A 24677-nucleotide genomic window follows, 5' to 3' on the forward strand; every position below is an offset into this window, starting at 1 on the left:
AAATAATTAACTGCCTCTAGCATTAGATTTTGCATTTATTTTCTTTACAATAGCCCTTATTTGCTGGAAAACAGCAAATCCCCAAGTCTTAAAGTTGAGTATTTCATTTCATCATGTTAACACTTTCATAAAAAATATATAAATATTCTGAAAAGGCTTTCTCTTTTAAAATAAGTTATTTTTTAAAAAAGTATAGTTAGAAAAAAAGTAGGTGTTAAAGATCTGCAGATGGCAGCAGCAAAAACTTGGGGGTTTGTGTTGTTGGCTTGTTTTTTTTTTAAAAAAAAAAAAAAAAAGAGGCTCTGCATTGCTAGAGGTGAGCAAAGGTAAACTGCAACACACCTGCCTTGAGTCTCACCTAGAAGAGACTGGGCCTACAGCAGAGCCAAGGGACTGCTCAGGATATCCCATAAGTAAGCCCTGGCCAACACAGCCTCTCTGACATGCAGAATTCCAGCCAAGCCCACCTGCTTGGCCAACCCACCTTTGCCTGGATGCACGCTTGGTGGTAGTGACACACACACCTCTCCCTGCAGCTCCCTTGAACATGGGTTCCTGCCATGGGTCCCATGGGCAAATAACCATTTTCACCACTTGACCAACTGGGAGAAATCTGACAAGCTTGTCCATCAATGCCTTCTTGTCTAAATGTGGTAGCCAGAGGGGAAACCAGAGCCAACTGCATTTCCTTAGTGAATGCTCTGCATTACTATCCTCCTTCACTTCCATTGAGGAAGAGGAACTGCTGCCCAGCACAACTTCACTTGCTCTCAAAACAGTCCAGAGCCCTTTCCCCACACCACAGTTTATACTTCCTTTCATCAAACAAAAACACACACATGAGCAAGCAGCATTGTCCATCCCTGGCTACTTCCTAAGGGACTGAACACAAGAGACAGTGATAACTGTGATAAGCTCTCTTCCCTGCATGAAATCCTGGATGCCAGGAAGTGAGACTTGCCACTGCTAAATACTAATGAAAACCAATAAGGATTTGGGATTTTATTGTCAAGTGCCCAATGAAATTTAGTGTTTAAAGGTAACTTTGAACTCAAAATCTGTAAAACAAACATAGCACTCAAAGTACCACAGCTCTTCAGTTTGGTTCCCCATCAGACTCCAAACCAAGTTTTACAATAGTTAACAAGTGTAATCAAAGTAACATTTTAAATATAAATCATTTCATGTGACTCCACAGAGGAGAAGTGTCATCTGTAAAATTTCTACTTTGTCCTACAAAGGCTCACCGGGAAGTCAGTACGATGCTTTATTTACTCTTTTGAAGAAAATGTTTTGTAAAGTGATCCAGTTCATTCTCAAGGTGAAGAGCTTTATTTCTGTAAAACAAACAAAAGCAATGGCTTTACTTCAGAGCACTCAAACCACACAGAAGGCAGAATCAACATCAGTGTTTAATTTCTATTCCTCTATTCCTGAAACCTACAGCACTAAGAAAACCTAAACAGATGCTCTGCTCAGAGCCTTAGGTGTTGTGAGACCTGACCAGGCAGCAGGGTAGAGCCACCAGCTCTGCCCCATGTTTCCTTTTCCTCAGGGGTTCTGCCAGGTCAATCTGGGACTTCCCCAGTTCTGGCCATTCTCTTTCAGTGTGTAACGGGAGAGTTGCACACCGGGGACGAGACGTTCCTCCAACCATGGTCTTGAATGCCCAAAGCAAGAGGCCGCCACAGCCAGGGCAGGCTTATAGCAGGGGGAGACGAACACAAACCTAAGGCTGAGGCTGCTCCTAAGTCCCTAAACCACCGACTGCTGCAAGTTTCTCTTCTGGAAACACCTACTAGTGGTAGGAGAAGAAAAATCGTATCGCACTGAATGACGCGGCACTGTGTCCCATGGGGAGGGTTCTCTGGGAAGGTGCCACCCTAATCTTTACCTACAGAGGAGTAATGCTCTGGAGAAAGCCATCCTTCCTGTTCAATGAAGAGAGCCAAGGGCAAAGACAATCTAAGGAAAGTGTATTTTTGGAGCTTCGCTTAGGTAGAAGCATGTTTCGACTTAACCAGAGCTGTGCAGTAAATAAAGCAGCCCTGCTGCATGCCATTCTGCTCCTGTGCCTGCCACATTTCACCTTGGAATTAACAGCAAGCACCAATCCCACTGAACTTGCTCATGGCCAGTCACACCCAGACTTACCTCAGCTGCTTGGAGCTGCTCTGTATGTTCTCCAGCTGATCTATTTCTTTTGAAAGCCTGGCAATTTCATTTTCCAGGTTTTTCTGGGTGATGTCCACCTGCTGACAGAGCCGAGCAAAGGTAGTGGCCATTTCCCTACAGGGAAAAGAAGTTTGTAATCATGCTTTATAGAAGACTCTGTTACCAGTAAAAAAAACAAACAAAAAAAGAAACACATGAATTAACCCCCCCAGTCACATGGCATTGCAGTGTGCAGTGGAACACAGCAATCAAAGTCTCCCAGCTGTTGAGGGATTACAGAATAGCAGAAAACAGGAAAAGAATTATTCTTTAAATTTAAAAAGTAGCCTTAAACACAAAAAATGCACCTTGCTCAATGCCCACATCACGTCTATAGCAATTTTTCACTGAGCATCAACAGGTACAAGTTTGAGGTGAGGACTCAGGCAGTTTCCTGCTGGAGCAGCCACACGCTCCCCTGTGTCGTGCTCAGGGCCCTGCTCACGGGGACATGAGCCCTCTGCAGGGGGAGGAGGGCCCCAGACTTGCTGAGGCACCTGATCCTGCCCTGCTCAGCCACCTGTTCCCAACCTGAGTTCCAAGACTCCTTAAACAAAGGAAAAAAACAACCCAGTTACCACCCCGGGCCAGCAACCAGGCTCTCCCATGGAGAGGAGACATCTCCTTTCCTCTCTACTTCACCTCACTGGAGCACTGGCTTGAGTTCAGCTCTTCCATGTCCTCACAGAGACACACAGCTGCTGGACACGGGGATGATTCTCTTTCCTCTGCTGAAGCTGAACTTTGTATTATTAGTAAAGTATTCCCTGGGCTACACAGGAGAGGTGTTCTGCACCCTGGTGGTTAGAAGTCTCATTTAGCAGGGCTAATTTTCTGCAATAATAATTTAATCAAAACAGTTTCAACAGGAAAGGCAGAGGGAGACAATCACCCAGATGTTACTTTGCAGAGAGAGGTGGACAAGTACTTGGGACAGAGAAACACACAAAAAATGGAACAGTTCAGAAAGGTTCTTAGGTTCCTGTACTGCAGTGCAGGAGAGCCAGGCCTGGCTGCTTAGAACTTGCCCAAGCTGGCCCCTGAGGCAGAACAAATGGTCCCCAGTAAAGTGCCTTGGGCTGCTCCAGTGCTCACCTAAACCAGACCAAGTCAGCCCCACTAGAACCCTGGCAGCTCCTGCCTCGGGCTGCTCCAGTGCTCACCTAAACCAGACCAAGTCAGCCCCACTAGAACCCTGGCAGCTCCTGCCTCTGCACAGGAAGGTGCTGGACAGGGACAACCTGCACAGTAACACCAACTCTCCCAGTGCACAGACAGATGTACGCATTGACATTTTCAGGTGGTAATTTCAAACACTGTAAAACTCCCTCATTATAAATGCCCAGGGACACTAAAGCTGCCTTCCCATGTCATGTACAGCCAGTCCCCACTCCCAGAACATGATAGGACCACAGGGATATGGATTTGCTGTCCCCAGTGAGGGGAAATATCAGTGTGATACTCACTGTTGCACCTGGTGGCTGCAGTTAGCACTTGTAAGACTGACGATCATCTGCAGCTTTTCAGTAGCATAGTTGACAAACTGCTGTTTGAAGGCTCTCTCTTTTGCTTTAGTGGTCCAAGTTAGTCTCTCATAAAGATATAACAACCCATACATACTTAGGGAAACAGAGATGAGTTTCCAGCCTACTGTTCTCCAAATCTGAAAAAGAGGATTCTTCATTAGCTCAAGTAAATCGCCCAACAGAATGAAATCTAATTCCATCAATTTTTTTAGATCATCTTCATGGCTCTTTCACCAAATTAGTTTAAGAAAAAATATATTATTTCCATATTATTATTACAGAGCAATACAGCTTTATTCAAGTAAGCTGGTACCCCAGTGGCATGAAGAACACAGAGGTTACAGGAGCCTCCCTACATCTTCATGAAGGAGGAAGGACAAAGCAAAGCTCCCACTTAACTCAAACTGAAAAAGGTGCCATCACATCATCCTTTAATTCCAAAACTGAACACACGAACAATCTGTCCAACTATGTTCAGAGCAGTTAGACTGATTTTCTCACTGCAAACTGACTGTGAGCATCCAGTGTGCTGCACATGCTCATCCAGCCCAGTTATTAAGAACATTCACATTGCACCCCAAAGAGGTAGTAGTCTTTGCCCTCACTTCCAGTCCAGTGAACATTGCTAATGCTACTTGCCACTCCACCAACAATGATGATGCTCATAGAGGTCCGTGATGTCAGTGAAGCTAAACTCATGACCAAGGGAACCATAAAATCATCGTGCGACACGTTCTCCGGAGTTCGGGCAGGAAGGCCAGCAGACGGGGTGGTAGCTAAAGGATGAGGGATCTAGAAGAGTGGAATATGGCAGCCTGAGTAAAAAGCATTGAGGAACTACCCAGCAGTCTTGTTTTATTTTCATATATTCAGGGTTTGATTTACTAAAAGGAAACTCTTCAGCCCAGAAGTCTGAACACTGCTCCTGATAAGCAGTGGAAGTTTTGACAGCTCCTTGCCCAATGGGGAACTAGGTTAGAATAAGGGTTCTACCTAGGACTGGCTCTGCTGCAGGGATCCAGAAGTTAGAAATGAAAAGGGTTCAATCCAAAAGAAAACAAAACTCAGGTAAATGCTGTAGAAAGTTTAGGAAAGGTTTTTTGTTCCAATCTAACCCTGAATATAATCCAATAAAAATAACCCTCACCAAAACCACTTCACACGAGGGGACTAGGGGCAAGTAGCAGCCACGGTGTAAAGAGCAGAGGCAAATACACTAAAAATCAATACATTCCCATCAGGGCAAGACAAGGCACAATGGCAGCTTCATCTCTGAAGCACTCACCTGTAAGTTTGGATCTGCTAGTCCCAACAGCACTTTCTGAGCTTGCTTAGGACCCAAGAAACGGTTTACAAGTGAAGTCCAACCCAAGGAAAAGTGGAACATGATATCCTCTTGAAAATCTGCACACAGACTATGACAGTTTAGATCATAGCTAAGGTCAAACTTCCTGCATGGAATTAGCAAGTGGAGCTGATTCTGAGCACTAGAAGGCAACAACGGTTTCAGATTTTCTAGAAATAAAACAGAATATTGAAGATGAGTTAACATTAAGAGTTTTGCAGTGTATACACAAGTAACACTTCTGAGCAACTCTGTGAACTACAAGAACACAAACTGACCAATTTTTGCATTTATTTGTAAACTTGGCAGGCATTTTAGCAGTAGTGATCATAACAGGCACGTTATTGCTCTGATAAAAGAAAAGAGCCATCCAAAATCAACTCATAGAGGAAGGACCACTGGGCAACTGGACAAAATGGTCAAATTAACTGAAGACCTCTGTAAGTGGTCAAAAGGTAAGGATAGCCTAACAAAAAGCTGGTTTATCCAGCAGTTGTGGTGCCATTCAGAAAAAGTAACATTATTGCGTAAGATGACTGAAGGCTTAATGTAATTCCATGATCTTATTCTGAATCTTTTATTAATAGAAACAGATCAGAAGAGAAACACAGATATGCAATAAAGTTACTAACTTTTTTTAAAAAAGAATTTTAAAAAATTGAATGCACAAATACTTTGTGCTCAGAATCTGGAAGGATCTAGGGGAGAAGATTAAACTGCAGAAACATTATTTAACCACTAGTGTATTTTATGTATCTGTTGTGGAAGCCAAAAGTTTAAATGAGTTTATATAAGGATTAGACAAGTTCCCAGAGGACAAGTCCATTACTACTTTCTTAAGCCATTAATCCAGATGCAGTATTTTGGCTCAGAAGTCCCTAAATTGGGGATGGATCACTATATTTACCAAGGCTCATTATGCTTCTCCCCAGGCATGTTATCAGCAAGTACGAGAGAGAGGCTACTGAGCTGAACAGTTTCAATCTAGGATGGCTTTTCTTTTATCACATTCATGTTAAATCACAATCAGAAAGGAAATTCTTTTAAAAGCAAGCTTTCTTGAATTGTCTTCCTCTAAACAAAAAGTCTTAACATTCCTCCTTCCTCATCTTACCAATCATCTCCTGCTGTGACTGGTACATTGACTGATTGACTTCACTGGAGCAACGATCAGCCAGGTTCCTTCCCAAACCATCTTCTATATGTTTGTTCAGTTCCTAAAATTTTATAAAGAATATATGCTCACCAGTTTATATTTAGCTCATCAATTTCATTATACAGAGCAGAGATATGTTAAACACTAAGCATTGTTATTTACAGTGGGAAGACACGAACGTTACCATGGAAATATGCTTTTAAATTGCACACTGACTGAAGACCTAATTAAAGTGACACAGGAAAGATTGCTCCATGACTGTTAGCACTAAAAGGCATATGGAAAATTCAGTGTTTTCCATAAACTGTGACAGTGAAGAGCATACCACTGCCATACCACCCTGCAGAGCCTTTACTGTCCTCGTTTGGTGGGAGTCAATTTCATTGCTGTGTACAAAGGTAAAGGGCTCCCATCAGCTCTGGAGGTGTCTGCTCTGGACGTTTTGCAGATCCAGGACAGCACAGGCCATCCTGAAACTGCAGCCTCCCAGCTGATCCACCAGGCTGAAACAGCTGGGAGTTACAGCAGTCACTCACCAGCAACATCTGAGGGTAAGAGGCAAACACGTGCATGTGTATGCTCCTTTAAAATACTAAGTTTGAGGAGGAATTTGTAGAAGTTTAATAAAAACCACCCTTTTTTTTCTTAAAAAAGTTTTTGAAAACCATAAAGTGTTGGGTATTTGCAAGCAGTATTTTTTGTTTTAGATCCATTTAGTTTTAGGAGTAATGAAACTTGTTAATGCAAGGTCTTTATTTACTAGAAGCAAAGACTACAAATCAGGATGTCAGTGAATTAGTTTCAGTAACCACTCCAGTAAAAAGGCAGTTGAAACAAACATTAATTTCCTCCCAAAAACAAAGCAGAAAGTATTTTCCACCTTTTCCAATTTCTGTTAAACAGAGACATGCATATGTCAGAAAGTAAAAATCCTGCAATGCTGAAACAAACTGTCACATAACACGTAAATTATGAAAATACAGAAATAGAAAATAAAGGACAAAGAGTCAGGCTTCAAACCATGTAAGAAAACTTACTGTCTTATAGAGCTTCAATACTTGAGGAGAAGGGTGAAAATCTGAATAAAATTCATCCACTAAAACTGAAAGTCGGCAAATCTCATCGGTCATGGCAGAGGAGACCTGAAGGAACAGGTAAAGACATGAAATGTTTCTCCTACCTCTTCCAGCCAGACAGAAAAAACACCACTGCATCAACTGTTACACTACATGATTCCATGACCTGATAGTCAGGAAAGACTGCCATTTTGAGGGTGTTGTTCTTGGTGTTTTGGGTTTTTTTTAATATTGGAAAAGGAAAATAACAGACATTTCAAATGTACTTCATAAGGTGTGGGGGCACCTAGAGGAGCTCCCTCACAGAGCAGACAGCACCTGAGCCTGGGAGGTTTTCCCAAGGCTGCCTTTACTTACTTTGTTTTCTACTTCTTCCGTAACACGTTTGATTTTTTCCTTAGTATCTTCTGTCAAGATGTTCAGCTGATTTCGAACAAAGTCCAACCTGTCCTTCTGATCTTCTCGCTCTTCCATGGAATGGACTCTAGCATAGCAGAATGGACAGCACCATCACCAGCAGGTATTCACCCAGTAACCAAACAAGCCCCACAACCAGGCATGGGCCACCTAGCCAATGGTTTACTGAGCAGCCAAACAGAATCCAAAGTGACTCTGGCTGAACAAAGCAGAGCCACTGCTTCAGGGTAACTACAACAGAGATATTAAATCCACAGGGGCATTTAAAGGGTGCACTGATCAAACACAACTCAAATTACTGATATATTTGCAAAACCAGCATTTGGAGTTGACGTTGTTACCACTGCACATAGTTACAACTACGAAAGGTGAGGGGAATCAGGGGCCTTGAATATTTCAGTCTATCCTGATTTAAAAATAAAATATAATTTTAAAAAAGGATAAATCTGATCCAACTGTCCTACTGCCGCTCACCAGCACCACTCGACTGCTCCTGAGCAGCAACTTGGGTCTGATGACTCTGCAAAGCCAAGGGGAGGTGGAAGAAACTAACCTTGTCACAAACAACTGTCTTCACAAGTCCCTGATCTATCATTTAAGTAAAAATTGCTTAAAGGCTAAAGCAGTTGTATCTTGAAGGGCAAGCAGAAACATCAACAGTAATTCAGATTAGTAGGGGTCACTACACAGGTTCTGGCAGGTCAACTGACAGAAAGAAGTAGAGTATCAGAATATTTTCAGACATTTCACAGCATGTTTTCATCAGATCTGACAATGTGAGACGAGTGTGAAAACACACAGTCTGTAAAAGCTGATATATTCAGGAAGATGAGTGTGTTTGATGGGCACTGTGGAGTCTGTTGAAACATAAAGACACGATTAGCAGACACAGAGAGAAGATGGGTAGAAAGGATTAAACAGTACAGCAAGTTCACTGTCTACAAGAGAGATGAGAGTGAGCAACAAAAGTGAGGGGAAAAACCATATAGATGCAAACCTCAAAGAACATACAAAACTATCAGACAGAGCTGATGAGCTGCTATCATCAGCACTAAAAGGATTACATGACAAAAGAGAGAATAAAGATATTTAAGGATACAATCTGGAAAGGGCCAGGTTTCTGTGAGCTTGGGCTCTTCTCACCCCTTACAGTATTCTAACCACTTGCAAATCACTGTGTCTATATCCTCATGTTTATTTTCTTAGTGTTACTGTTATCAAAAAAAATGTTGGTAAAGCAGGCCAAACATCACTCCTGCAATGCTGGACACAGCTAGACAACCTAAAGTATCAAATCTTTTTCATAAAAGATTTGAAAAAAAAAGCAAAACAACATGGACAAATCTTGTTGACAAAATATCTGAAAACCCACAGGCTGCCTTTGGGACTGTAAGTCAGTAACGAAGAATAAGAAATTAAACCAAGACCCCTGTACAGAAGTCACAGACCAAGGACAAGTCTGAGAGGTGCAAGTGAGCAGCAATAAGACTGAGACACCAGAGAAATTCTCTATTTCTTACCAAATGAGAAAAGTGAATTCTGAAGTCCACAATGGCCCAAGAAAATCAGCAGCATAGGAATGGCTCTTCAGAGGATCTGGATAAAGCAAAGCCAACCAGCCCTCCAACCCACCTACCTTTTCTCTGCTGCTGCTACGTTTATGGTGTCCATAATGTTTTTCACAGTGTCTATGATCTGTTTAGCTCTGATAGTGTGCTGCTCAAACTTGGTTTTCACGGCTGACTGCGAGATACACTCCTGCGAGGGGCCCAAGCCACAACACATTACTGCAATTCCATGCCAACACACCCAGGAATTTCACTGTCAGAAAGCACATGCTGCTAATTCTACCATGAACTTCAACCAATGGGAAATTAAAAGGGAGAAAACATAGAGAAATCAATAGAGAACAGAACTCAAATCTGAAATGAGTCTAGGGCAGCATGTCTGTACCTCCATGTTTACTCACAGTAATGTGCAGAGGTTTTTACTCTTCAAATAAATCAATGGGGTAAAGAAAAAAGAAAATGCAGATGAACAAGTAAGATAAATCTGACTCTTCAGAAAATTTTCCAAACTACCTCTTTGGAATTATAAATGTCTAGCATGAATGCTGGCAATATTGCCTGGCCTGAGTTTTTGGTGGTGTAATTATACATATTTTCAAGAAGCAGTTTTCTCAATAAAATCTGACATACTCATGTCAATACTGACCATCCAGGAATAAAATATATAGTTAGGAATAAGAAGCAAAGATTATCTCACAGGATTTAAAAAAAAAAAAAAAAAAGTTGTTGTTAAGTAGTCCTTAAAATACTATCTTACTGGCAGATTTCTGAGGTGTTACATGAATGACTACAGAATGCTCTAAAGACACAATTTCTAACTAATCTGCAATCTTGAATATTGTAAAAGTGATTCACAAATTACAGGACCACTGATTGAAGAGTTACACAGATGATCAATTTGGGCAAATGCGAATCAATTGTGATAAACCATAAATTAAGACTTGGACTTTTTTTCAAGCAACTGCACACCCTGATTTATGTAGCCAATTAAATGCTGATGGAATTCAACCTGCACTAAGTTACTACAAAGTAGCAACATCTTCTTTGTCTGAGGGAAAGGAATCAAGCAGCTAGTTTCTTTACACCAGATCTATGTGGGGTTTTTTTAAATTGTTCCAAAAAATGGATGCACCTTTCATAGCAAAAAAAGCTTTAGTTTGCTTTTAAAAGACTTGCCTGTGACTTCAGCATATGCTGTAATGACAAATTTACAGCTATCTAAAAATAATAGATCAAAACAAAATAAACAAAATGGGTGAAAGATATTCCCTGATCCTCGATGAAGCAGATCTAGAAATCAGCAATGAAAGGCCAGAGTTTCATAAATATCAGCACATTGTAAGAGCTAGACTAGACACAGAGGAAAGAGTCTTCCCAACATTAGTATGTGGTAGATTAAAGGATGACAGTCACTCACAACACAATCAGAAAATCCAAGTTAGAGCACTAGGGAAAACATAAAAGTTAGTTAAACAACTGGGAAAGATGCGTAGGGGAGAGCAGCAGCTTTGCTGTTAGTCTGTAAACAAGTATTTATCAAAATAGCATAACCAAAACCAGTTACCTTCCAGCCCATTCCTAGTACAGCAAGACAGTCTTTAAGCACTCAGGTCATGGCATTGCTGTACAGTGCTCGGGCAGGACTCTGCAGCTGCACACTAATTCAGGCTGTCTTATTCCCTCCAATGTACAGCCACCATTACTATTCTGCCCTGCCTCCCTGCTCCACTCCTCCCCACACCATTTCTTTTACTGTTTTTCTTAACAAAGTTGGGAAACACTACAACTGGAAGCACAGTGGGGTTTAGTTTTATGTTGAATATCCACTAAGGACTACTGCACCCAGTGCACTGTGCATGCACATCTTTGCTGTCTTGACAAGGCATTTTTATGTATTTCATTGTAAAATTTCAGGCCAAACATACACAGATTACTTCATTATTCCACAATATAAAAATTTAGAATTGATTCACTAATCCAACCCTTTCCTTGACAACTGCTTTGTTTTTTCCACAGCTGACACACACAGTAATATCACTTTTTAAAGCTACTACATTAATCTATGACATTTTAATCTCACCTCTGCTTACAAGTGTTTCTAGGAAGCCTGGACTAGTTTTGTTTTTTTTAACAACTTTAACCACCCTGTACTTTGGAGAAGAACATGTTATATTTACTTTTGGAATGTCTTTTGCCCTCACACAAAAGTTTACATAAAAGCAGCTACAAACCTTTAAAAAATGTCCCAATTTTTTTTCAATATCAAATGCTTTGTTTCTAGATTGTTTTTATGATTCTAGCTATACTGAGCTCATATCTGTCCTGGGATGAAGAGGCTTTCCCATCACCAACTGATACTAAAATAAGGAATGCGGAAGTACTAAAGAAGTAACAGTTCCTCCTCTCAGCCTTTGGGGGAAAAGAGGAAGAAGCAGTCCAATTTTGCTGAAGACAGAAACAGGGTGAGAGAATCCTGGAGGAGCAAAACCAGCAGATGTTGCCAGTGGGAACATGGAATGTGTGGGAGGGTTTATAAATGAGGGCATGAGATGTGAACTGAACAAAAGAGCACAAGAGGCATTTGGAAAGACTGAGCATGGCACCTGAACAGGGAGAAGGACCTAAAGGCAAAGCAGACAGAGGGAAAAAAGGGGTCAGTGTTTGACAAGGGCAGACAGAAGCATCTGTGCTCCTGTCCCTTTCCTTTTACAGCCTGGAGTGTAATCCAAGAGCCTCGGGGCTTGCAGCTCCTCTGTCAGGGCAGAGCCCATGGAAAAATCTTTAGCCAGAAGTGCTGAACTGAGGCTGTACCCATGGCTAGACAGCATCTGAACTTGGTTCAGCAGTGCATCAAGTGTGGTGCCAAGTAGGATTTAATTCCCAGACTGAACACAGAAAATTCTACCTGCTCATTAATATATGAGCTGGTATAGCCTAGTGCTGATAAACATATCTGACACCAGCATACTACTCTCATCCTTACTTTATCATCTCAAGTGACAGTAATTTGAGTACCAAGTTTGAAGATTTCAGACCTGGTGAACCATTTAAGTATCAGCCTTGCTTTAAAAGCAAACAAAATGCCACTATAACTTAGGAAATTGCCCACAGAACCTGAATGTGAAAAAGGCTGCAATGTCAAACACTCAAAATTCAAATTGATTTGGCAGTGTTAATTTAGCACATGTTGTCATGCTAAGTGATGTGATCACACTCCTTTTCAAAGCCATCCATTTTGCTTTCAGGATGAAACAGGGCTGAGCAGGGAAAAAGATCACAGAACCCACTCTCACTGTTGGAGTTAGAAGGTGCACAACAAACGAAACACAGAATGTGAAACGAGTTGGTTTTTAAGGCCATTCAGTGCTGCCACAGAAATTTTTTTTGCCCCTGCCTCTGCGAAAGAAAACTTTTCATGGTTGTGACCTTGTGACGGATGCTTCTTGTTTTGTGGCCAAGACTGTGACACCTGATTTACAGATGTGCTGAGCACCTGTAGCATCTCATAATTTAGTAAGTCATACATCCATCTTAATCTTGAGTTAGCCTAAGTATTGAGTACTTCATGTCATTGTAAAAGATTGTCAAAAAGATTTGGGTACAGCACAAGGCAAAATAGGTTAAAGAACAAAAATTGATTTAGAAACTTAAGTTCCACATTTTTTCTACTGGTTGAGTTTCCTAACTGTAATTCTAGGGACAAAAATTACAAATAAAAATTCATGTTTGGCTGGAGGTTGTGACTCAAGCAAGAAATCCATGCCTCATGGACTCAGGCCCTGGAAGTATTCTGAACCAATCATTTCAACAACTCACTCATCTATCATAAGAGTGTGGATATGGATTAAACTTAAAATTTAGTCTGACATTTTCTTGCTTTTGTAAGACCGAATCAAGCTGTTATTTTAACACCTTTGGTCACACACACATCATTATGTAACTTGGTTCTGCTAAGGTCAAATGGGTTTGTTGCAATGAGAGAAGAAATACTTTCCACACAGGCAGGGTGATTTTTTTTAAAAATACACCAAAGAAGGACTTGCTGGTTGAAGCATGCAAGAGCAGCCTTCAGCATTTTCTGTGTGCAAACTACAGTCACACCCTCTGGGCTCATGTTGCACAAGATATGCCAATATATGTCACACAAAACCATGGAGTTATACCCAAAATGCCTCCCCTTAAGATATCCCAAGGATGGATTTGAAAATTTAGTTATCAGATTCAGCATGATAAATGGATCTCATCACAAAGAAACCACTTGACTGTCTACCCAGCCCTATTCAGACCAAACTGTAAACTCCCAACTATGAATATAGGTAAACTGAGCGTGATGGATGGATTCTGTACAGCAAAAAGGACAGAAGAATAGTGTTAGTGTTCAGAATATCAGAGCTGACAGGTAGGTAATGGTGATAATTTCAAAACTCTGGCTTTAAAAATGCAAGGAAATATCCAGATTTACATTGGTGAAACAGAATTTCTTACTATTTGTGTCCTGAATGACAATGATTCATTTCAAAGCTACAACTTCAGAGCAAAATAAGGCTTATTATGCAGCAAATATTTCACCAGCTCATTGCTATAAATGATATACTTGTTTCTAAGAGCATTGTCTCTTTTTATACAGACTGTATTGATACTGAGATCTCAAAAAATGAGCTAAGAGTTTTGATCTCTTCCCTTGCTGAACAACACTTCTTTCTAACAACTACCTGCAATTCAAGGTGAGAAAGCAAAGCTGTTACATGGTTTGAACACCTTACACTCCTCCACTTGCTAACACAGGTTACGTTCAGTAAAATCAAGTGTAAGTAAAAGCCACCTTTGCATTAAAAAACAGGCAGTCTAAAAAGCCCATCTTCAATACCTCAAATATCTGCTCAAAATGTTGAAATTCCTGTAATCTCGTTTGAAATCCTTCAGCCAGTGCTCCACCTGTGAAACACAACAAATCATAAGGGAGAGAGCAGTACCTCACAGCACTGACTATTTAAAACGTTTTTATCAGATTTTATGGTATTTTTCTGTATTTGAGGAAAAGCAAAGAGTTCCAACACACCACCCTCAGGCATTCCTTGGACCTTCTGTCTCCTGGCACTCAGAACTTCTTTCGCTGAAACAAAAAAGATGCGATTCCTCGCTTCTACAGGATCAATCACTTTGAGCTCATCAACCAGGAAAGTCAGGCAGCGCTCCATGTGCTGCCTACGCACCTGAGGAAAAGGTAAAGAGCTCATGAGAAACATGCAGAAAATGAGCCATCAGCAAATCAGAACATCAGAGTCACAAACAGCTGCTGGACAACCCCTTAGGTAGCAGATGCCCTCTCATCCTACTGATGCAGCAGGTGCTTTTAACCATTTAAACAGCCCGGGAAGCAACAATTTCTTCTACAAGTGTCTCTGTCTCACTAAGCTGGTTGCCCTTGGAGAGCTCTGAAGAGCACACTGCACTGTTACCATCTAGCACTGCACTGTGCCAGCTCCTCTGCAGGTAGATACATGTACAATCTGCACCCTCAGGCTGTGCTACCATTATGGAAATACAATGTAATACAAAGAAGATTTAAAACAAGTTTAACCATGGACGAAAAAGGATCTAAACAAGCTTCCCATTGTACTACCTTCCTGCACATATTGTAGCTTGAACTGCAGGTTGCTTTTTGCTCTGAACACGGAAAAAGTTATTTCCATTTTCTGACCAAATAGTTTATCTCCTTATTACTAAAACAAAGGTGTTTTTTTCGTATTAGTAACTGCACTACCTAGGCAACTTAGCATGCTTCTATGCTTATGGAGGTCTTTTCTTTATATAAATACTTTTTTTTTTTTTTTTAAATCAACCCATTAAGAGCCAAATAAGTCACTCACATCTTCCATATACTCTGGTTCTGATGCAGAGGCATCCCATCTATTATTCAAGATGAAGATGTTTGGCTTGGAAAGTCGTTCGTTCACTTTATGGAAAAAATGTTTTTCCTAAGAATTAAAGCAGAAACAGCAAATTCTCCAGACAACCAAACCAGAGTCATGCATTATCCTGTAACAGATTCTGAAGTTAATCCAGCTTTTTAAAACTTAATGAAAAAGAACTCATTAGCATTAAACTCCACAGATATCCAACACACACACAAAAAAGGCTTAAGATAGTTCAAAAGTCATCAAATGTCTTAAAACTAATGTCAATGCTAAAAGTCAAAGACACTGCAACCTACTCTAAAAATAGGTACACATTAAGAAAATTTTCAAAACAAATAATGAAGAAAACATTGGAAAAGAAAGCCTGTTTTTCTATAAAACTATGTTGTTCACTGTCTTTTTTGTTTTGTTTTGTCTCCTTTCACCCTTATTATCACAGAACTCCACCTCCTTTGACAATTCTAGCTCTCTATTCATTTTGTTTGCAACTATGTGACACTCAAAATACTGTGTGGGAACAGAGAGGAAGGGAAAAAGGTCACACAAAACATGACTATATCTGCTCATGTTGTTTTTTAAATAAGACATCTGGCTAAAACTGTTAAGTCTTCCTTATTTAAACTACCAAGATGCTTCTGTTCACCCTGTCAAATCTGGTTTCTATATCCAGAAAAAACATCCTCTGGCTATATTCTTCAACCAGGCAATATTCCAACTACAGACGAGTTACCTTTCCTACATGAGGATGCATGGCTTGAGCCACAGGAAAAAAGCGCCATTGCTGAACATTTCAATTTTCAAAGTGAGACATGTGTGTACCTGAAAATATCCTTAGGTCCCTTGCCCACACCTACCACCCATCACTGCTGTTTTCATAGTCACAAGGGGTATGTTGTGATGGAGTGAATCCCCACAGGCACAGCTCAAACAGAAGAAATCTCTGTGCTGCCATAAGCTTATTGAATCCCCTGCAGGACACCACCACATATTCTGGACACAACACTTGAGACATTAAGTCTCCATCAGCCAGGGACTAAGCATGTGTAAACAAGACCACTGCTACAGAAATAACAACTTTGAAGAGAATTTATGAGGAAATATTAGAAAAATCACATTTATGCAAAAAATGTGTGGTTGAGTAGCAGCTACCAAATATTCTCAAATGCGTTATGGTAAGAGGTAAATAAATATAATGCCTAAGGAGGATGAGAAGATAGTCACTGTATGATTTACCTGAAGAATAAGCTTGTGCAGATTAAGAAAGAAATTATAATTTTTCCACAATGCAAAGCAAAATACACATTATCTAGAGCAGTCACAGAATTGTTAAAGACAACTCCATTTCTGTTTTCCACACTAAAAGAATTAAAAAGAAGAAAGAGTAAGAGAGATGTTTACTGAGCCAAAGCTTCAATCACATGCAAGATCTATTTCCTTACCCTCCAACATACACCCTGGACACAGGTTACTTCCAGATTCTAATAGCTACAAGGTTCTCAGTGTTAAGTAAGGATTTATAGGCATGGCAACCAAAAACACTCAGCAAGACTTTAATGCTCCAAATGGCAAGTCTAACCTATACCTATTTAGCAGCTTTCAGCCGTGCTCAACAAGGAATGAGGATTGGCAAAAAATCCCTTGAAAAAGCACAGCAGCACTTCTGCAAGTAGGTGCTAAGAATCAAATACAAGGTTAACAGAATCTTCCAGTAGATATACAGCCAACGTGTTTTTCCTGCATATTTACTGTCTCAGTCAGATTGTTTTTCAGGGTTAGTTTCTTCTGAGCAAATAAGACAACCACATAAAATTCGGCCTTTTCTCTGTTACTTCATTACACCAAACTGAAACCTGGCAGGTCCCTATTGTTTCTATATAGAAATGTGTTCACTTGTCGTGGCTTAAACCCAGCCAACACGTAAGCACCACACAGCTGCTCACTCAACTCCCCCAATCTTTTTTTTTCTTCCTCTTTTATTAAAAAAAAAACAACAAACCAGCTATGGTATGCACATAAAACAAACCACTTCCAGACTCCCTCGACAATAAAAGCCAAAAAGCAACCTTCATGTGAGATAGTGGATAAGATAAAGCCATAGGTGTGCCAAATCCTCCTTGGGCCTTCGATGCTGTCAGAATCTTCTGTCTTTGCCTTTTAAATCACATCTCTTTTGAATCCAAATCTTTGTGGATTTGGCTCAGAAGATGGAATGTAATGTTTTTTAACTCATTTTAGTTCTTCTCTCTTTCTACAAAACTAATCTAATTTACTAGAAAGCAAGGAACAACCACTGTTGCAGTACATTGAGTTCTTTGTTGAATTAAAAATTGCATCGATAATTAGAAAGTTGGGGCACTGCATGTCAGAACTACGCTCAGAACAATCAGAGCATTTGTCTACAGTAGGCTTAAATAAAAGAGATTTCTCAGTAGCATTATACTACATTTTGGCAGCCCCACTTTCAGCAACTTAGAAACCTTATATTGAGACTCTACATTCACAAATGTAGTTTAGTAAAAACTGGATACCATTAGAAAATTAAAGCAAATCTCTGGGGTTTTATTTCGCGTATCACAACAGCTCCTTTGGCCATTCTGGATGCTCTCCCTCTACGAGTCATACGATATTTAGGCTGCAAGGGATACAGAAATCTTCTCTCTCCCTTGAAATAAAGAGAGAGCAAAGTTGTTAAAGCACCTTCAGCTCCCCACGCTGCACAGAACCACGCAACATGAATGCTTATTGCTAGCATCTCCAGAAGAACAAACACAGTCCAATGAGGACAACCTGCAGCACTTGTCCTCAACACAAGGTATATCAAGGGAATTAATTCTTTTCTGAGACAAGAACACATGAGGAACAAGACAGAAATTCAAGTTCCTTCACCTGCTTTGTATATTTTACTGAACTTAAGGATTTGAAATACTCCATAATCTTTCCCTTGATAATACAAGTGTCTTCAGCTGACAAACACCAAATAACTTGAAACTGTAATGCAAGACAAGCACGACATCATCCATGTATCAAAAAAGAAACTGAGAGAAGTCAAATGCGATGCTCAAGTCAGAGTAAGCAATGCAGGTAGAAAAAAAACTGGTCCTCCTTTCTCTCATGAAGGATATATATATTGTTTCCTGCCTCCCATCTCTAAATCCTGCTCACAAGCTATAAATGCAATGATTTGTGGGAGCTTCACTGAAGGTGTAAGAGAAGCCATTTCAGCTAAAGAACTGCTGAGTATTTAAATGAAGAGATAATGTAAAACCACTGCACATCATACCGTGTTCATGAGAGTTGATTCAGAATTGGCAACCAAGACAAAAACATCAGCATCTAAGCAGAATTTGTCAATCCAGCTGTCCAGTTCAGTAGTGACATCTGTGCCAGGGCTGTTGAGAAGAAAAAAACCCACAAACTTGTATTTATCCAGCAAAGGAATATCTGAGTTTTAGAAACTGATAAAAATAGAGCAGGACTGCCTAAGGGTGTTTCAAGAAGATACAAAGCTTTGTATCTTTAGACTGATTGCTAAGCTTAAAGCAAACAGAGCAAAAGCCAATTACCAGATAGCATTTATCAGTCTGTCACTCACTGGACCATCTACTAATTACAAAATGCCGCTTCTAATGAAGAAATGTGCAGAACATTATAGCCAAGAAAAGTGACAGGCAGTCTGTTGGAACTCCAAGCAGTCTCACAGAGTGGTCCCCCTCCCCATATTCCCAATTTCAGATTTTAATGAAAAAGGACAGTTGTTCATGAAATATTTTTTATATTAATTAAGGCCTTCTTTAAAATGACACGCTATGCAAACTGTGCACAGATTTACTAAAAAAGTAAAACTAAGCTAAAACCACAGTGCTCTCAGGTTTTTAAAAATAAGGCAAAAACCCAACAGCTTTCAGAACTCTTCAAATACATGAACTGTAGAAAATGTTAGCTCAACACATGGGCACACAAACAAGTCACAATTACATTTTGAGGTGACCCATTACTTTAACATGTGGGCACTGCAGCTCTTAACAGACGCTTTTTAAATTTAAAAAGTCCAGATTGCTTACATTTTACATGATTTATCTGAAGCATTTAAATACAGGAGATGGGCAAAAGGTTGTTGCTGCAACAACCCTATTCACACTTCCATACTGTTTAAGGGAGGAAGCATCCTCAGCCAAAAGCTAGTCCCTTATTCAGCTCAATCATGAGACACTTGTTTGTTCCAACTGTTGCAAGGCCAAAATCAGTGGGGTGATGACAAGCAGCAATATACTGAAAGGAACAAGCCCTCTACTCACTCAAAAAATAAAAGGGAAAAAACAAGCTTTTCAATAACTTGGCAACCTAACAACCAGAGCACCATCAATTAGTAAACCAGTCTCTTTTCTAAACAATGTAAGAGCTAATTTATTTAAGAAAGTATTTACTAAACCAGAAAACATACCTGTCCACTAAAACCAAATCATCTCTCAGCAGGGCACACTTTGACTTAGGCCAAAAGACATGGACGAGACAACCAGCCTTCAAATCTTTATCCATGTGCAGTGCATGAGCAAGTTGATTAACTGTCTATAAAGAGCACAAAGAGAACACAAACATGAATATGCACCACAAACGAGCCTGTATCTCAGCCTAGTTTGGTACTCAAGCAAACCTGGACAGGATCTATCTTGAACAGAACAGTTCATACTTCCTTCTGGTGAATACTTGTGATTTTTTTAAATTTTTTTATTTATATTTTTTTAGCCTTTTAAAGCTCACAGCATCTAATGAATTAGTTGTGCCTTGAAACTCAGACAAGGGCTTCTTTGGAGCCACAAGCAGTACTCTTCACAGCGCTGCAGTGCATGCAGGCAAAATGAGAGGTACTTCCCAAATCCTTAACAAGCAAAAAACCTTTTTCTCCGTCCTATACAAATAAATCACTTGGCATACGCAAAGCTACAATGAGACACACATTAATTTTTCCTCTGAAACATCAAAGAAAAATTGTCAAGTAGACAATTTAGTTTGTTAGTTAAGTCCCTCCTAAATAATAACTTTAAAATGCAGAATTAACTAGCCTTACACTTTTGTTGGACTTGAAATCATTGTTAAAGGGCAGGTATTTTGAGAAACAGGTACTGCAAAAACTGGTGTTAATATTCAGAAACCATACCTTGACACTCTTCCTTTCGTCTGATCCTTCTGTCATAAGATAAGCCTTATCTCCATCTGTCCCTTCCACACTGAGAAAGCAGTTAGTTGTATGGCCAATCCCACTAGGAAGCACCTTATCCCACAGCATTGCATTAATGACTGAACTTTTCCCACTGCTTGTTCTAGGAGGACAGAAAATAAAAGCACTCTGAGCACAGTACAGCAGCCTTAAACATACCTTTGTCTTGAACTGAATGCTCCCCCATTTAATTGCATCAGACCCACATATTACAAGCTGTTTTGGGTGATGGGGCTTCAAGCCAGTACAGCGTAGCTTGCCAAAAAAGAACAGGGAATGCAGGAAAAGTTCATCGGAATAGCAATTCCAAAACATCTTTCTTGCTATCAAAAATGTCTGTTCAACCAAGGAAAACAATTTTCATTTGCAACACACATCCTGGCTCAGCAAGCCCAACCTGTACTGGGAAGCATGCTTTATTCCCTATGCCTCAACCTGTCTAAGGAATTTGTAAAACATGTTGGCTCAATGTTACTACCCCAGAAAAAGCATCAGGCATAAAAAGATCCCTTAGATCAACTGAAACCAATTGCTAAATGCCAGCAGGCTGTCCCACACAGGGGTGCAGCCTGTCCTCCTCTCTGTGCTAGCCCTGCCATTCCTGTAGAGAAGAACCAACTGAAAATACACGTAACATTCTGGGCAGAATTATGTTCTGGCAACCACTCCACATTCCTGCTCACAGTAACTACCCTCTCTGGTGACAATCCTGAAACGACCTCCTCAACAACTCAACCTTTCTTTAGAGAAATATCTGATCACCAAACAGAAAGGAACTGCTGTGCCAAAGGAGCATTGCTGTGCTACTGCCTTCAGACATGTTTCAAAGCATTGCTGTCTGGGAATTCTCACCACAGCCAGCAATGGCGACTCAACAATTTATTGCATTATAACCTCAAGTGAATGAAGATTCTTAAGATGTGAAATAATGTACAAACCCCCTTCATATTTACTACTCATGCAGAATCCTTATAACTCAAAAACTGTCTTTAATAACGGAACTCAGTCTTGTCCTTATTTCAGAAGGAAGAGGCAGTTAAATTAACAAAAATCTTGTTGATTAAAAAGAACTAGTCAGCAACTCAAGATTCAGTAACAACCTGAAGCTCTCAGCAATGTCCTACTTTGCACTAACTCTCTACCCCTCACCCATATATAGTTGAGGTTTAACTATTGCACAAGAGTATGAAGTTACACAGACTTTAATTTTTGAGCTGCTGCTTCTAGAAAAAAGTTCAGTGCTCACTGTACAACAGTTTACAAATTCACTCAAAATGTCATCAGGAGAGGTGAATTCTCTTTTCCTGCTCTGAACTTCTGCCCTTTGCAAAAGCAACTGTTATCACATATTACACTTTGTATATGTGTTCAACTTTTAACTTTGTGAAATATCAAGGCTGAAATATAACTAATTTCTATATCCCAGATCTTTAGTTGTTTTTCTTTAAATAGTTAAATGAGTTTTAGGAAATGAAGACAGCTACTGTACACCTCTTTTCCAATACTACTACAGAGTTTTTAGAGCTAAAAATTTATACTCCAGACAAAATAGGTTACCACTTGCTTAAATTTAAGTACAGAAAAATCAGTCCTCCTGAAGCAAAGAGGACTAACAGATCCCAGACTAATCAGGCACATAAAAAGCATTTGAAAGCACTGTAATCACAGTCTTTTAGAAGGACTTCTCTATTTTATATTTGTCTTCACATTCAGTAAGGCAGATTTTCATCATCTTTCTACACTCTCCAGATTTTATGAGAACAGAATGGCACAAGATTTGGAAAACAGACATTTATTGGAAGCATTAAGACCCATTCAAAATTTCTCACAGAAAACTAAAGACTTTTCCATGAAGATGAGACTGAAATCCCAAACACAACACATACAAGCAGAGACATATAAAAGCTCAGTGCTTGGGGTCTGTAATCCTGACAGCATCTCTTTATAATAATACTTGTTATGTAGTAGCACATTTTTGGTGCAAGAAATACCTTTCTTTTTAACTCCCTCTTTACTGGCTGAAAAAATAATTAAAAAAATATAGCTGAGATGAGCCCAACTAACCAACATTATTTTTTTTTCTAACACTGAAATTTATTTTTTTTTTTTAGAAGAGAAGGTAATTTAAATCATCCTTAACTTTGTAAATGCTATTTAAGTATGCAAAAGCTTTTGACAGCTGGTCTGTAATAATGTCACCAAGGACTCTGAACTAGAACCTTTCCCAATTAGTGACTCAGGAAAGCAGATGATTGTAGCTTCATTCAGACTGATCTGTAAGCCATGCACTACATTGTTACTGTTGTCCCCTATAATCATCACACAGATCTATCAGACTAATGATACAACCAACAAGGCAACCCTCTCTAAACGTCAGTTTTCCTTCAGCTGCTTGTAGATGGAAACATAAACAGCTCACAGTTTAGTTTTTCAAGCACTTGAGATCAAACACAAAAGTTCTCAACAATAATACTCCAGCAAAGCAAAGATACCAAGCAAACAAAACCACCCCTTTAAAAAAGAAAAGCTGTTCTTGAGAAGATGACAACTCACACTCGCTTAAGTCAAAGAACAGATCTATACAGGATTATTCTACAAAGTTTATCAATGAAAAACACCTCACAAAACATGCATAATTAATTTACAGTCATGAAGAAAAACAACATCAAGGAAATATTCAGCATCAATTAGGTAAGAGTGAACATGGTTTGATATATTGTATTTCAAACAATAATTGTACAGTGAAGCACTCATTCCAGTGCATTCAAATTAGCAATACAGACACTAAGGCCTGCAAGTGAAGTAAAGAGATCAAATTAAGTACCAATAATTCTGTTCATTACCTGCCAAAAAATGCCACTTTCATGTGTCTCCGTGAAAGCACCTCACCAATGACTGCTAACTTCTTTTTATAGGCCTGTATTTTTGCTAGTTCATCTTCTGTTGCCACGTGTTCAAGCTCTGGGTTCCTGTATGTTGCTAGGCATAGAAAAATAACACCATAAAAGCAATCACATAAAGAGTACATGCTCCAGGATACAAGACACTTTATCTTCACATACCAACAAAGATCTGTGCAAATTTTAACTATACAGTGGTAAAAAAACAAATCAAACAAAACCCCACTACAGACACTGATGTTAGCTCGTGTCATTCAGCAGCTCCACCACAAGCATTTGTGATATCATGGCACAGATCACTTCAGATAAATCACCAATCTGACTGCCAGCTCCAATAACCCTGTGAACACAGCCTGATCTGCCCTGCTCTTTGAGACACCTGCTTCCTTCAGAAAGGAAAGACAGGATCTTCCACGGATACACCAGCCAGGCTGGGCTGTCTTCACTGAGGTGATGAACAACCAACTCCATGTGGCAACACACACTTCCACATTGCTAAAACTTCTGAGGGTGCAACCAGTGGTTCCCTGCATTACAACACGTTGATCTGCTTTCCTACTGAATAATGGAGGAACCTGCTTCTCCCTTCTGCTACGCAAAAGAAACCACAGCAGGACTATAAACGCCGGAGGGGTTAAGCTTTCACCCCCATGGGAAGGAGGTCAGGGGACCAGCCCAAGCGGTGCAATCAGCTTTTCCTACACGCAACCCCTCTGTGCTGCAACAGGCAAGGCCTCGTGTTCAAGATGAAAGCTGACCTTCCACAAAAGTTGCTCCCTCACTGACATAGTCCAGCAGCCGGTCGAAGATGGCCGTGATGGTCTTTTTAGCCAGCACGAAGTGCTTCAGCGGAGAGACAGCAGCTTCTGCCATTACGCAACTGCAACAGAAGTTATGTAAAAGTGCCCGAAGCACTCCCCAGACACAGGTACGCGAGAAGCCTCCCACTTCTCATCCAGCCACCTCAGAACTCCCAGGCCCCAGCCCACGGCGCGGCTCTCACCGCTGCTGTCACCCCGACACACCCATCCGGGCAGCACCTCACCAAGCTCGGGGACGGGTCCGAACCGTTTCCGTGCGGCCTGCTGGCGAAATACGCGACTCTCTCCCCACCGGAGGCGGCTCACGCTCTCCCCTCCACCTGGAGGTCAGCGCTGTCCCCTCGGCCCGGCGAGGACAGGCCCAGCCCCGGGGGAGGTGCCGCGGCGCCCGCTGAGGGGGCCGCGAGGGCCCGGGGTCAGGCCGCAGGGGCGGCCCGAGGCCCTGCCCGCCCCGCTCGCTCGCAGCGCGCCGGCTCGTTCCCCGGCAACGCGGCGGGGCCTCCCTCCCTTCCCCTTCCCTC

At 40.6% G+C, this 24677-nt stretch overlaps 1 protein-coding gene across 2 annotated transcripts; it reads right to left on the minus strand.

Annotated features, from left to right (window-relative positions):
* Positions 1-987: 987 nt before the first annotated feature.
* On the minus strand, positions 988-24677 carry MFN1 (mitofusin 1). 2 transcript variants are annotated; one of them, XM_051626722.1, is made up of 18 exons: positions 24381-24677; positions 24094-24215; positions 23279-23414; positions 20376-20538; positions 19662-19786; positions 18501-18609; positions 15173-15280; positions 14362-14515; positions 14170-14237; positions 9371-9492; positions 7675-7801; positions 7279-7383; positions 6200-6302; positions 5026-5255; positions 4380-4532; positions 3681-3877; positions 2155-2289; positions 988-1337 (listed from the first exon to the last, which is right to left on the minus strand). In XM_051626722.1, the coding sequence occupies exons 2-18, from the start codon at positions 24206-24208 to the stop codon at positions 1268-1270; spliced, it is 2220 nt and encodes a 739-aa protein (XP_051482682.1). In that variant the 5' UTR covers positions 24209-24215; positions 24381-24677; the 3' UTR covers positions 988-1267. The 2 variants fall into 2 exon arrangements, with proteins under 2 accessions (XP_051482682.1, XP_051482683.1); XM_051626723.1 differs by having other exon boundaries at positions 24376-24677.

This window comes from Apus apus, chromosome 8, assembly GCF_020740795.1.
Source record: "Apus apus isolate bApuApu2 chromosome 8, bApuApu2.pri.cur, whole genome shotgun sequence".
Classification (NCBI taxonomy): Eukaryota; Metazoa; Chordata; class Aves; order Apodiformes; family Apodidae; genus Apus; species Apus apus.

Coding starts and splice junctions, on each gene's coding strand:
- MFN1 (XM_051626722.1), bottom strand. CDS start 24,208: ATGGCAGAAGCTGCTGTCTCTCCGCTGAAGCACTTCGTGCTGGCTAAA. Junction 20,539..23,278: donor AAAGTGGCATTTTTTGGCAG/GTAATGAACAGA, acceptor CTGTCCTCCTAG/AACAAGCAGTGGGAAAAGTT. Junction 3,878..4,379: donor TCATCATTGTTGGTGGAGTG/GCAAGTAGCATT, acceptor CCTCTTTTTCAG/ATTTGGAGAACAGTAGGCTG.